This window comes from Erpetoichthys calabaricus, chromosome 15 (assembly GCF_900747795.2).
Source record: "Erpetoichthys calabaricus chromosome 15, fErpCal1.3, whole genome shotgun sequence".
In the NCBI taxonomy this organism is placed as follows: domain Eukaryota; kingdom Metazoa; phylum Chordata; class Cladistia; order Polypteriformes; family Polypteridae; genus Erpetoichthys; species Erpetoichthys calabaricus.
In genome coordinates this window covers 66530604-66545031 of record NC_041408.2, presented here as the reverse complement: position 1 = coordinate 66545031, position 14428 = coordinate 66530604, and the positions used below count along the sequence as shown (strand labels likewise).

The following is a 14428-nucleotide window of genomic DNA, read 5'->3' as shown; positions in this document are numbered from 1 at the left end:
TGCATTCATTCTTTAATCCTCACCAAATACAATTTAGTTTCCTGTTGGCACAGTGGCTAGTGTTGTCCCTGTCTTTGTCTCTGTAGAGTGTGCTTCTCCCCATTTCCCTGTGGGATCTTTCCCTTATGTCATGTATCTCTGGCTCCACAAAACAGCAAAGGGATGAGTCTTCCAAAAAGCTCACAGAACAAATCTTAACCAATTCCAGCATGATCCATGAAAATCGAAGGCTTAAGGTCCAACTAGGCCACAAAATGGAGATAACTTTTAAAATTAAAAAAATAGCAAACAATCTCATACTCTTGAAAATGTCTCAGCAGGTGAAAACAGAGCAGAGACAAGTCCTGTAAGGAATCTTTATAAAATTAAAATTTTATTAACAAAGGAGTGAAATACAGCAAAATACCCAAAAGAGCAAAAAAGGTGTTGCACATTAACCAAGTCCAGATATTTTAATCAAATGTTGAACTCCTTAAATAGAGCAAAAAATGTTGAAGAAACAAAAAATCTAAAAACCAACAATAAACAATAGGAGACAATATCTCCAAAACCCAAGCTAATACAAGGTACTGCAGAGAGACTGCAATTCCCATGAGCCCTTATAGGACTGAGAGCAGTCCCTCATTAGAGACTGATAGGGAACCACCCACAAAACACAACGCAGGACAAGAATCCACATATTTAAACAAAACAGTGAACAAAACTGGCATAAAATACACTATGCAATTAATAAACATAAATAACAACATTAACATAAGCCATAAGCAGTTGTAATAAAAGAATCAAAAATAAATAGAAAAGGCAAGAAAAAAGACATTAAGAATGGGAGGAAACCTGGCTAACAATAATACCAAGCACTCTACTTTTCCTCCAGCATTCCCAAAGACACACAGTTAATAAGCAAATTATTACAGCAGCATATTTCATGACAGGTTCTAGGAAAATTTAAGAAATAAAGTACTGTATATAAATCACAGCTAAATTCTACTTGAAATGGCCTAGTGTGAGGGAGAAGTGTGGATTTTTGCATTAGTGTGCACTCCTACCAGGAATCCTGCCTTTTCTCTAATTCCATGAACTTGTCCCTTTGATTTATCATCTGCTTCATTTTATTTATTTGATTTTTTTTTTACTGTGACACCTCATTCAGGGTTGATCCTCGCTTTGATGCTATACTCCAGACACCCAGAACTGGAAATGGATTAAGTAGGTTTGAGACATGTATGTTTATGTAAAATGTAATTGTACACGTCAGCAATCATTAGTACTAATAGCCTTCCATGCAAAATACATTTTCTTTCATCTTATTTGGCTACCACAAATTAACCGAGACATCAAGACATTAAGCATACCCTTAGGAGATGTAAGTGTCACACTAATGGTGCTCCATTTGCTGCTGAGGGTGTCAGTGTAGCCCACTGTAACACTATAGGATTTTTATTTTTAATGATTATTAATAAGATGCCCACCCAGGAGGATGCCATAAAAATGTGAGATTTAAAAAGATATGTTTAACTTGGTTAACTAATTATCAGTTTTGTCTATGGCAATACTGATAATGAATCCAATAATTCGCCACGGCTCCTACTTTATTTATCTTGCGTTTCCCTGTTGTACAAGGGGGTCTCTGACCTTTAGACTTATATCAAGGTAACTGAAGCACACTCATTTTAAGACAAAGAATAATACAATTTATTGATAAACACAAGGATTATAGTACATTCACAGACAGACTAGACAGACAAACATTTAACATTTAGGCTGGTATTTAGAGTTCTGCTTTATCTTAGTACAGATAAATAGTTTTACGATACCAAGTCTTTATGGATGATGTCCTATATTATGTGGAGTTGTTACTTTCTTGCTGATCCAGGTTCAAGTGGAGGATTCTTCATGTGTTGAAGTGCACTCTTTCTCTTCGCTGCATGATCCTTGGCATTGCTGTGCTGCTGCTTCTTCAGCTTGTCTTTTGCCACTTCAAAGGGAAAGGCATTACTCATTCTGGCTCAAGAGTTTTGATGCTAAAGTTCCCTTCCTGAACTATGGGCTGTTTCTAAGCAGACAGAGCTCAATGCTTAGCCTGACAGACTGAATTTCACCTCTCAGGCTCACAAAAAAAGAAGAGTTTGTCGGCTTTGGCTCTGCAAGGAGGTGTCTCAAAGCCATTTTAAAAAATGAATATTTCCACTGCTACAGAAGAATGTGGTTGGGTTATTTTCCACCATTCCAACTGTGATCCATTTGATCCCTAAGCAGGATGCTTTTAATCCTGAGATCTCAACACATCTGTAATATTTCCTCTAACATCCAAAAAGCCCCTCATTATCCTGTTGTACTGACAGTTGTGTTTTTGACTGACAGTCCATGAAGTAGAGCATCTCCAGCAAGCACCTTGCAGCTCTCATTACACACCTCTGCCTTGAGCCTCACTGCAGAAGAGGTCTAATTTAGATGTCATTGCAATATGCTCCTTCCTGCATTTATTCCTCCTCAGGGCCTCTAAGCCCTTCCACAAAACATGACAATTTTCTTGACATACTTGAACATTTCTTTGACCCCGAAGACTTATTTGTATTTTTGACTGTGTGCCAGTGACATACTGTGTATTCTATAGATGACTCACATACTTTGTCACTGTACTTCAAACTCAGATATTAAAATTGCCATCCGTCTTCTTAAATTACAAGTTCTGCAGTTTCTGTGGCCTGACTCTGCATCACCCCAATGTTCCTTACTGTATATCCTGAAAGTTTAAGTTACTGATGAAACTTTGAGACAAACATGTTTAAAAAAGAAAAACAAAGGGTTTTTTTCCTGTAATGAACCACATCCTTAAGACAAGTGTGATAACACACACGGTGCCCACAACTGTTTACTCATTTTTGCGGTTGGGACTTCTATGGTGGTACTACATGTAGTAGTACAGTTGTAGTAGCTGTGAAGACTCAGGGCGCACCTGCTGCCCCAACCCGACACAAATAGACAACACCAGCAGCTCAGTCCAACAAACGCCTTTATTTCATGGAAAGGCACTTGGATCCAGAGTAGTCCCCAAGGATCGATACCAAGAATTCCAAGCAGAGTAAAACTGTGTCCCTTTTCTCTAGAGCCTTGCAGCCTCTTTTCTCTTCAAATATGACCCTCACCAGTCTTATCCTCCAACTCTGGCTTCTTTTGGGATTCAGCCTTTTTAAGCCACACCCAGGAGCATTCCAGGTGGTTAATTAAGGAGGTCTGAAATTCCTCCCAGGTGCAGCTGAAGCCCAAAATAGGGCTCTGCAGCTCCTGCTGTTTCCACAGCTCCCCTTTGCAGCCTCCACAGATCCCAACAGGGCTGTGCCGGCAAACAATCATTCCCATACAGCCCTGCAGGAATTTGAGGCACCATTGCAACCCGGGGGGCTGCTAAATAACAGTTCAGGGAAGAGAGTGTCCCCTGGAAGTCCTCTCCGACTGTCCTTCAACCTCAGAGGCATCCCGGGTTGGTAATGGCATCGGCTGCCATCCATCACATAGTATTGCCATATTTACAGAGTACAGAGAAACTGTTAATCATCTCAACAACCTTCAACACTATTGTTGTAGAAATGTATCTATATTTTATTTACTATAGCTTCTTTATAGCATTCTGTGTGTACAGCTTTGTATGTACACAGACAACTGCTTTAAGCAAACAGACGTGCCACCTGACATAAGCAGACCAAACAGTTGTCTTCAGACGTGAGATACAATCAATAAACCAGACACCCACTTATCACGCTGATATTTATGGAAAAAGTATTTTCCTCAGGTGGTAGTCCCTGTGGGAATATGGTAATCACCCACTCCAGGTGCTCTTATTATACCTTGAGTATATTATCATGGAAGTCCGTTTGTATTTTTGGTTCACCTACGCTATAATTTCTGTTAATGACATTTTTAGATTAGATAAAAACTTTATTAAATCCATGGGAACAACTGGATGTATACAGCAGCAGAAACATAAAAACAAGGATACAGACCCACAGGGCAGATAATAATGCCAATCAATCAATCAATCAATCAATAAGTATCCTCACAGGTGGCGCAGTGGTAGTGCTGCTGATTTGCAGTAAGGAGACTGTGGAAGTTTGTGGGTTCGCTTCCCGGTTCCTCCCTGTGTGGATAGCGCTGTGAGTACTGAGAAAAGCGCTATATAAATGTAATGAATTATTATTAAATAAGCAGAAACTTAAAGAGTACATTGGGTTGAAGCACTAAATTTCCTTATAGTAGTAGGAGAAAAAGAACCCCTGAGGAACTTCTTAGCACACTGTTGTGGAATTAGTCCGCACCTAAAAGTGCTCCAAAAGAGCACCTCCTTGAGGGGATCTTTCATGATGGTTTCCAATTTTGCCATCATCCCATTTTCCACAACTGCTTTGTGTGTGTCCAAGGTTCACCCCTGTTATGGAGCAGGCTTTCCTGTATGAGTGTTAAATATATCTACTTTAAAAAGCCCTACGTGTACAGCTTTATCTGCCTGTGGACAGTTTCTTCAAGCAAAGAGACTTACTAGCTCTGCACCAGCAGATGTCCGCTCACCGCGCTGCTTTCTATTGGAGACATCATCCTCAGTTGCTAGCCCCTTTGGAAATATAGTAATCATCCACACAAGGTGTTCTTAACAATATACCTTGACACAAACAATATAAGATCAATATTACTATCCATCCATCCATTATCCAACCCGCTATATCCTAACTACAGGGTCACGGGGGTCTGCTGGAGCCAATCCCAGCCAACATAGGGTGCAATGCAGGAAACAAACCCCGGGCAGGGCGCCAGCCCACCGCAGTCAATATTACTAAAAAGCAAAATTAATAAAACACAGTAAAAGCAATGGTATCAAAGTATGAAATGCTGTATATTGTTAAAAAAAACTGTTTATTGGGTACTTTTTGTAAGGATATAGATGATGATTACTATGAATCCTTTTAAGCCTGAGTGCATAGCGGTTTCAGATTATTTTCAGTCTGGAGAGTATATTACCAATGCATTGAGAAAATGCAGATGTCTGGTGTGGGTGACGAAGATCATTGCTCTCCTGTTCTTCTTTCTTATGTGTTCCCTTCTCTATGTGCAGCATTCATCCCAAACTTAAGGGCCTCACTTACTATTAATTAACAATGATTACATAAATAATCAATAATCCTGTTACATCAATGTTTTCTTCCTCAGGCTGATGTCCCTTCCAATCTTAATTACTCTGGGTTAATAAATTAGACAAACGTTAATGATCCCAAGGGCAAATTTACATGCATACAGCAGTAGTAACATAAAGTTGGATACTGATTCATAGGACAAACAATACAGTCAATCAATTGAACAATAAAAAAAAAAAAATATTGTGCAGAAACTTCAAAATGAACTTAAAGAGTATATCAGGAGGAAGCACTGAATTTCCTGGTAGCAGTGGGCAGAAAAGATCCTGTTCAACTTGTATTTTTCTTTGGAATATGACAAAAACAAAAAAACTTCGAAACAGAAAAGCCAGTGAGCTGTTGGGATCTGCTTAACTCCAAGGTATCTTCAAACTTCTTGGCTAGTATGCTGAAATGTAAGATTTTATTAGATTATAATTAACTAGCTGTGCTACCTATCTTTAAAGGGTCGAAATATGAGTAATCAATGCAGACCTCAGCTTTAACATTTGCGGTGCACCATGCATTGCATATGTCTCTGTTATATGCCATTTAGTATGGGATTTGTTAAAGCAGAATTAATGTTTGTCATACACCACCTATTGGAATGATGAATGCAATGCATTTTATTACCAGAAATGTTTATGATGCACCATCTTTTGGAATGACAGAGACACAGCAACAGGACAGACACAAAAGCAAACACACAGAGGATTATCCTTTCATTATAGTAGATAATCCAAGTCTTTGCCTATATATCTAATGGACTGGTGACCTGGCATTTCAGGAGAAACTGCAGTTGATACCATCTAATTATCTCTGAATTTTGATTCAACACTTCTGTTTAAGAGAACTATCTTCCAGGTAATTAGATTGTATAGTTTAGCAGTTTGCAACTTTTCCTTTTTTTTGTTGTCTTTACTTGTGTAATATGTTTGTCATACTGTATGTGTGAGCAGTATTAAAATGAGTAAAATGTGTGTGTGCATTCTAATATCAGTATTATAAAAACTAGCAGGGGATTACAGAATATTAAGAATTTAGATTTTATTTATTCTGTTATCAAGTCTTGTGGTATTTCTCGGTCTTCTCCATTTTCTTGTGGTATTTCTCAGTGTTCTCCATTTTCAATTCACTTTATTTTATCCTATTCTCATGCTTCGTCTTCCAAGACAAAAACTTGTCTCTACTACTTACACCTTTTTATGCAAAGCAGCCTCTAAGTCCTTGCCCATTCATTTAGTGTGGAATGTGATCTGTCACTGTCTGTTTCTCTTGATTAGGACTTGGTTTTTCAAAAATACAACACTTTTATGTAACCTTCTACAATAAGATCTGACTTGTGACACATCGGAGAAAATACTGTGAATTCTGATGGTCTAGAAACTGAGTGAAACAAGAAGGTGACCAAAACAAAAAATACATACATCAAATTGTCAGATTTTTGACATACTGTGAAGATATTCATTTATTTCCATATTCATGTCCGAAAACTGAACTATGTTCAGATTCTTTGGATTTAAATATACAGTAGAATTTAACATAAAGATCACAAACCCACTGTTAAAGTAGGCTTACCCAATGACCTATTATCTCATCACACTGGCTTTCCAGAAGTTCAGTATAGTGTTTCCAGAGAACTTCCAGTACTTTGAAATGACACAGTTTCTAGGAAAATAAATAAATAAAACAGCTGGCACCAGAGGAACAATTAAATTACATCATATACTACTATCTACAACCACTATTATTGGACATATTTTTGCTTGAACCTTTCCTTCTTAACAAGGACAAACTGCTCAATTCAATAAACACACCACATTCTGTTTTTTTATTCCTATTACAAGTAAGAGTTTGGCATAAATATGGCTGCTTCTGATATGCAAATATGAAGACTTCATTTTTAACAAGAGAACCCCAATGCCAAGGTCCACAGAGGGAGTTCCTAAAGCCCTACCACTGACGTGGTGAAAAAGGGGCATACAGCATATCTGCTGTACCATCTAAAACAAGACTAAATATAGTTCTGTCACACAAAACAATTTACAGCATTTTAAAAATAGAATAAAAAGAAAAAAAAATGTTGGTACCTGTCCTTGACAATAAGAACAATTAGAATTTAAACCCTGGTCTTTCTCACACCTTGTACGCTCGATCATAACATCCATGTAGTAAATGACTCCTTCAACTACCTGTTAAGAGCAAAATATTTGTTTAAAAATACACGCAATGTTGAGTTTAATAAAGATAATATAAAAATACTTACCTGAGTTTCAGCTTTTGTAATTTCTTTCAGTATGGAGAGATATTTATCATTAGAGATCTTGTTGTATTCATCAATTGCAAACTTTGCAGCTTCTTTGACATCAGCTCTGTCCACCGGTACTGGCATGTGACCTCCGGGAATTTGACACCAGGTGATCAGTACACCACACAAAAGCAAGCAAGTGGAAAGTCTCAAGGAGGCCATGCTTAAAAATAAAAGTGGGCTGGGAAGGTTGAAAAAATAAAAAAAATAAAAAATTGTAAGTATAGTTTAAAAAAACAGCAAAAAATTATATTCCGTCTAGTTTTAGGTTGGGGCCATTTACTGGAAGATTCCTTATTATAACAAAATCGTCAAAATTTAACTATTTTGTTATTAGAGCCCAACCTAAATAATCATGTTACCAATCTAATCAGTGGTAAAAGGGCTGAATAACCTAATCGGCAGAAGTGACCCCGTTTAGGGGCTGATCGGGCCCATATTTTGGGTGTTTGTCCAAACGTGCAGGATTCAGTGCAAACACAAATGACGTGATCTCCAAAGTGGAGGTAACTGCAGTTGAGAAAACTCTTGATTGCAAACATTAAGCCCTATTTATTCTTAATAAATAAACACATCATGTACATATTGCACACACTACCAGTGCCTGAAGATTGTTTTCTAAGCTTAACTAGAATCTGTTTCACCGTTGCCAGCAAACGCTCAGGGCGTTGTCTTTTCTGTACATAAGAGTGAACCTAAATCAGTTACGCCACAAGAACGGAACATACATGTTTTGACTATATGTGACTGTATGTTTGTGTGTGTTTTTAGGATGCACAAAATGTGTGTATCCGCACACTGTCCAAATTGAAAAAAATGTAACTACAACACTTTATTTTTAACTGCAATTCTGTTTGCATAATGAATGTATGTAGATGCATGTTATCATTAACAGCTTTTGAAAGCGTATAAAGTATTTAGAGGCTGCGTAAACTATCGTGTGCTATTCTGCACTCCCGCAGTAGGCGGCTTCATTCACTAGATAAGAGTAATAAATAAAGCTGTGATACTGAACTGCCATAACTAAAGAGTGATGTTTAGTCCCGTCTTGACAGCAAGAACATCTGGAGAAACTAACCCCGGGAGAGCGCGCAGAATATACAAGGTCAACGAATGGCGAATAAGTTGAACTTGAACCCGGTACGTTGCGCAACTATGACATCCCTTTAAGCAACACATTATAGAAAATGGGCATTATAAACAGGCAATTCCCTCGTAAATATCGAAATTAAAGTTAATTACGAATTCGTACAGCTTTGTGGTACCTACAGGAAGATGAATCTAGCAAGCCTCGTGTTGCGTGACGTGCTACACGGTTAGCGGCTGGCCTTTTTGGCAATAAATTTCACGCGGTGGGTGGGTTGGAAGGGAAGATGGTCAGGATGGGTAAATATCACCTGGAATGGAAATGTAAAATAGTTCTCCTACGAATTGTACGTTTTTAAAACATTACACTTTCCTGAAAATGCAACGGAGTTGTGCGCATACACTTCTAGGAAGTTAATGAATTAGGCCTAATAACTTCAGTCACGAGTATAAATGCATCATTACCAACGAACCACGCATTAAACTAAAAACTCGAAGAAGCATAAATGCCTGCCCAGTTCACCGTTTCGAGCTGAATATTCCTGAAGTTCACCCTACCTGTTTTTTCCACTCCACCACCGCTACACACCTGTCAAGGACCCTGACGCGATAGCCGTCTTGTCAATGCCTGTTAACAGCTGTGTTGGGACACGTAACTGGCTAAATTTCTATTAAAACAGTTTATTTTATACGACGATCACTCAGTTCTTAGTAACTCTGAATCAGGGGAAAATGGAAGACTCTGATGGATACAGATAGTCGGAACCTGCTTTATTCGTTATTTTAAGTGACGGATCTGTCCGTACAGTTCGAAGCTGAAAATAAAGTTAATCTGGACGGGATGCTATTCCATAAGAAGTCATGTTATCATTCACACCACGGCCAGATCTACGTTCAGGGCGACTTGGGCGTGCATCCTGCGCCTGCCTTAGCACATGCGAGGAAAGTAAAAGCCAAATAACTTCCAAGTTCAACTTTTCACAGCCAGTCACTGGTAGTTATTTGCTGTCCAGCTGCCATCCCTATTAACTTCGATCGATTATAAACCTATCCACCCGAACCTTAAAAAAATGAAATGATGATTTGACCAAGCCATAAATACCGCATTTGAGACTATTGAAGAAAGGACAGATGTCACCGCTACTATAGCAGCTCTCGCAGCACTCTACTAACGAGATAAACGTGATTAACAATGTGGAAGACAAAGAGACTCCTGCAGAAAGTAAGACACACCAAACAAGCCCAACCCCTAATGAAGAAATCCTTCTGTTCGGCCTTTTACTTTACTTGGTGCCAAGTATGCAAACCAAAAACGCTCAGTTCCCATAGCAAAAATTTACAGGTCAAAGGTTGCCATTTCATGGCTCATGAGACTTAGATTCTACTTTATGCTTCGTTTAAGAATCAACTCTGTCTCCGATATTTTTCATAAAAATTCCTTAGGAGAAATAGCTTAAGACGTGACATGAGCTACCACTGAGGTAAAAATTAGATAAAATTAAGAATTTGATTTGAAAAGTGTGTTATATTTTGTGAGTTCTCTTCGTCTTTTGATTCTTGGGAAATTGGGGGACGGTGATTCATACGTTGCCTACTCACGCCTGTTCAGTCTATACTTTTGAGTGTGCAAGAGCTTTGGATTTTTTACTCAATTAGGTGTATGTGTTATAGTATATTAAACATATTTTCCATTAGAGCGCCCAGTGAGCCAGTCCAATAAGGCATCGACAGGAAGGAACTAGCTCTTGGTTGGTCTTGTTATAAACCTATTGACTCAGACCATCAACAGGACCAAGTCCGAGTCGACATAGGAGAGAAGAGAAAAACCGTCTGTTGAAAACCCACCATGACGCCAAGTCAAAGTGTAAACGTAGTCCAAACTATTTGTGGGTACACCTGGAAAAAGTCGGTGGAGCCGAGGAGCAGCAGCATGCATGGCAACGTATTAAACAGTCCTCCATTTATCCTGAATATCTTGTATTAAAGTTTGTTATGAATATTTTGGTGTAAGAGGACATATACATTTTCTAAGAAAAGTCGTTTTTGAGATCGTTGATGTTACGTCTCTGTTCTACGCATCGCAGCTTCCCACTTTTGTTTTTGATACTTGACAGTGATCAACAAAACTGTATTCATCGCAAACTTCCCCGATGTCAGCCTTGATGAATGTGTGATTATCTCTGTAGTAGGGAGTGTAAACTCTTTGGACTGTTGTCAATCGAGCAGACCTTTCATCGCTACTGCCATTTGTCTGGTTACTCTGTGTATAAACGCAGAAATGCACTTGAACGAACTGAGCGACTTTTACCGCTACCAGTTATATCCGGCGAAGGGGGACGCTGGCAGCTTCTAGTCTTACACAGCTGCACACCTTAGGCGCAGGTGGATGAAAGTTGTATTGTGTTCAATACGGTTTCCAGTTCTATGGTGTGCATCTGTTTTTCTATGCTCACAAACTATCCGTCCACTTACAAAACCTCATAAGCAGATCCGGACATGAACTAGAGAGCTACAGTTTGACCGCTTTCTCTGAATCATTGATGTCTCATATACAGTAATTCATGGATGATTTTATAACGCCGTTTAATCAAAGATCGAGTAACATTCGTATGACCTTTCTGTTGTCTGATCCTTTAACGCCCTGATATAGCATACTTACTTCAAATAGACTTTGATTAAAATATATATATTTTTTTTATTTCAAACACATGTACACCATACCATACCATTTTGAAAGCCTGATTCATTCTGAACAGGGTCGTTGGGGGCAGGAGCCTATCCAGCCAAGACAGGGTGCAATGCAGGAACAATCTCTAGACAGGAATACATTTGAATACATTTCTAAATAAATTATATAATGCATTTATTTAGTCTTTTTTCTTACAAATAAACTATACAAATTTCACATTTGAGATCAGCATTTATCCATCCATTTTCTATACCCTCTTTCCTGAGCAGGTTCACAGGGAACTAGATCAGCATTGTTAACAAAGCCTAATGCTGTGTATAAAACTGAATGTGAGTTTGTGTGTTTGTCTAGTGTAAGACACCTCCTGCAATTTTAGCACAGATTCCCCACTTAAACGGAGGAAGACCAGAAAGTTTGTTTCAATGGCAGATTTTCCCCATGGGGAACTTATTTATTGACTGCACTTGTGCTTTATTAAAAAAAAAGTGCCCATAAGAGAAATTTTAGGACTTGGTACAGGAATATAAAGTTGCTCCCCACAGCAGGTTTAGTCAGGGAAATTTTGATTTGGGAGCAAAAGGTTTTTCTCTAGGGATTTAATTGAGTGATTACCTGCACTTTACGCCACCCTGGGCAGTATATCCCTGCTACATTGTTAAAAGCAGTGGTCTTGTAATTGCACTTTACTGGGTTGTGTGCTTCTTTGTAGACACATTGCTAGACAAAGAATCATTTCAAAATGTGAAATGTTCTTTGTGTATAAAATTGGTTCTTTGGGCTTTGAAAATGTTCTAAGTATATGTGGATAAAGCAAAAATCTTTAATGTATAGTGGGTTACCTAGCAGGACCCAACAGATTGATAAAATCTGAACTTACCTTGTGTGATTATATGCAGCAAGACTTCTTTTAAAATCAGAAACTCACTGTTATTTCACATGGCTGTTATCTTGTGTTTATGGCTATGTATGGAACCTGTTATGACTCTAAATTAATGAAGGTTCTTTCTGGAACCTTCATGTGGATGGTTCTTTTCAGAGCTAAAAATGGTTCTGCTATGACATTGCTCTGAACAACTACTTTGCCACTTTCATTTTTAAGTGTGTAGTGCCTAAAAAAACCAGAGAAGGTTATTCAATTGTTAGCTTTATACTTTTTCTAATTGTTAAGTCATTTGCAAACATGTAAAGAATGAATAGGAGTTTCAAGAAGCTTGGACAGGATTTATTCAGGATTTTGATAAACAATATCAATTTGAGCAGAGCACTGTCCTCATATATTGATTCAACATAGTATCACTGACTAATTCATACTTGTTTAATGAGGTTTAGATTATTTCAATATTCATTGTCACACATGCCTGTAATACCACCCTGGGGCAAGAGGGAGCACTCATACTAACCTTCTCCTCTTTTGTTCCCTCCGCAATACTGAGAAGATGCACAATGAGGACTACACCACCCCTTCCAGTCCCCTGCCTGTCAAGTAGGAGGCATTCGGTTTGGAACAGACTACACAACAGGGCTGAGCTCTTTCTACCCTGATCAGAACCCAGTAATTTACTTAGCCAGGCGGCTTCCTTATTTTGATTGTTCTTTTTGAATTTCGTATTGGCAGGCACAGTAGCCCTTTTCATTTTTTTGTGGACTGAATTAAATGGGGATGACCAGGTTGGTGCCCCAACATTTATCAGAGGAGCCTGCAGTGCTTTTCTTGACCACACCATCTATCTTCAGAAGTGCATATTTCAATCTATAATCATGGTGAGTGGATCAAGTGCATGGAAGAAAACCAACCTGAATGGCATGCCAGTACTTTGTATTCTCTTGTCAGCACCTGGCACTTTCTTACCTTTCAGTTGCTGCTTTAGAAAGTCATGTCAGGGCAACTCTATTCCTGCCACACATAAGAAGTTCTGTTTCAGGAGGTCCGTGTTGTGTGGAGAATGTGTATTAATGTGAGAAAAAGACCAATCAATGTTAATAAATCAGTTAGTTAATTATCAGTTTTGCTTTTGGAAATTACAGTCATTTTTTAGATAATTTGGTAAGGCTCCCACTTTATTTTATTTTCCTTTCTCTGTAGAAGGGGTGTCTAGCCATTAGATTTTTATCAAGGTAACTGAAGCACACTTGTTTTAAAAAACAGAATAATACATTTTATTGATAAACACAAGAATTATTGAAATACTAGCCGTCCCCTGTGGCTCCACTCGTGTAGTAGGGAAACAGGACAGTGAGGAGGACCCTGCCTGGCTCCCTACTCCCCCTCCATTTCCCATTGGGATTAATAAAGTATCTATCTATCTATCTATCTATCTATCTATCTATCTATCTATCTATCTATCTATCTATCTATCTATCTATCTATCTATCTATCTATCTATCTATCTATCTATCTATCTATCTATCTATCTATCCTCTCGGCCCGCAACCTCTGTCTCAGATTAGTGTGAATATATTGCTCCTGCGAGTGAACTATGATTCTTAGCGAGATGAGAGAAGTCGCAAAATCAACCGGAATGTTCAAGCAAATTATACAAAAAAAAACAATTTTAAATCCATTAAGTAGTTCTCTCATGAAAAGTAGACAGACAGAGAGATAGATGTTGGATTTTATATATAGAGAGATGATAACTGTATATCAACATGGAAGACAGTACACATTTTAGATGAGCCTATAGCACAGAAGAGTCTGGCTGTCTACTGGCTGTTTAGAATTCTAATTGAAATAGTTTTTTGATGCCAAGGCTTTAAGGATGATGTCTGTTGTTGAGTGGTGTTGCATGTTGTGGTGTTGCATGGTTCAGGTGGAGGACTCTACTAACATTGGAGTGCACGGTTGGCTTTTGCTACATGGTCCTTTGTCCTTGCTGTGGTGTGATGCTGCCTCCTTCAGCTCACTGTTAGACTCTTTGCTACGTCCTCCTCAACTTCAAAGAGAAAAGCGTTACTCTCTCTGGCACAAGAGTGTAGGCAATGAAGTTCCCTTTTCAGTTACTGGCACAGACCTTGGCTTTTAAAAGTGGATCCTAAGGCTAATTCAAGGCATCCAGATCCAAGGCTTTTTGTAGAGTAGCCACCAGGCCAAAGAAAGTTTGTGAGCTTTTTGCTCCAAAGAGAGTGAATGGATTTGCATCCCAAGTACAGCAGATCATCAGCTTCCATATCTCAAAAAGAGAGAGA

At 38.5% G+C, this 14428-nt stretch overlaps 1 protein-coding gene across 1 annotated transcript; it reads right to left on the bottom strand.

Moving 5' to 3' along the window:
* Positions 1–6595: 6595 nt before the first annotated feature.
* On the bottom strand, positions 6596–7653 carry LOC114665681 (cystatin-C-like). Its single transcript, XM_028820295.2, has 3 exons — positions 7429–7653; positions 7253–7354; positions 6596–6830 (listed from the first exon to the last, which is right to left on the bottom strand). Exons 1-3 carry the CDS (start codon positions 7630–7632, stop codon positions 6726–6728), a joined length of 411 nt encoding a protein of 136 aa, XP_028676128.1. The 5' UTR covers positions 7633–7653; the 3' UTR covers positions 6596–6725.
* Between the last annotated feature and the right edge of the window lie 6775 nt (positions 7654–14428).

Coding starts and splice junctions, on each gene's coding strand:
- LOC114665681 (XM_028820295.2), bottom strand. CDS start 7,632: ATGGCCTCCTTGAGACTTTCCACTTGCTTGCTTTTGTGTGGTGTACTG. Junction 7,355..7,428: donor TTACAAAAGCTGAAACTCAG/GTAAGTATTTTT, acceptor TGCTCTTAACAG/GTAGTTGAAGGAGTCATTTA. Junction 6,831..7,252: donor GTTCTTATTGTCAAGGACAG/GTACCAACATTT, acceptor TTATTTTCCTAG/AAACTGTGTCATTTCAAAGT.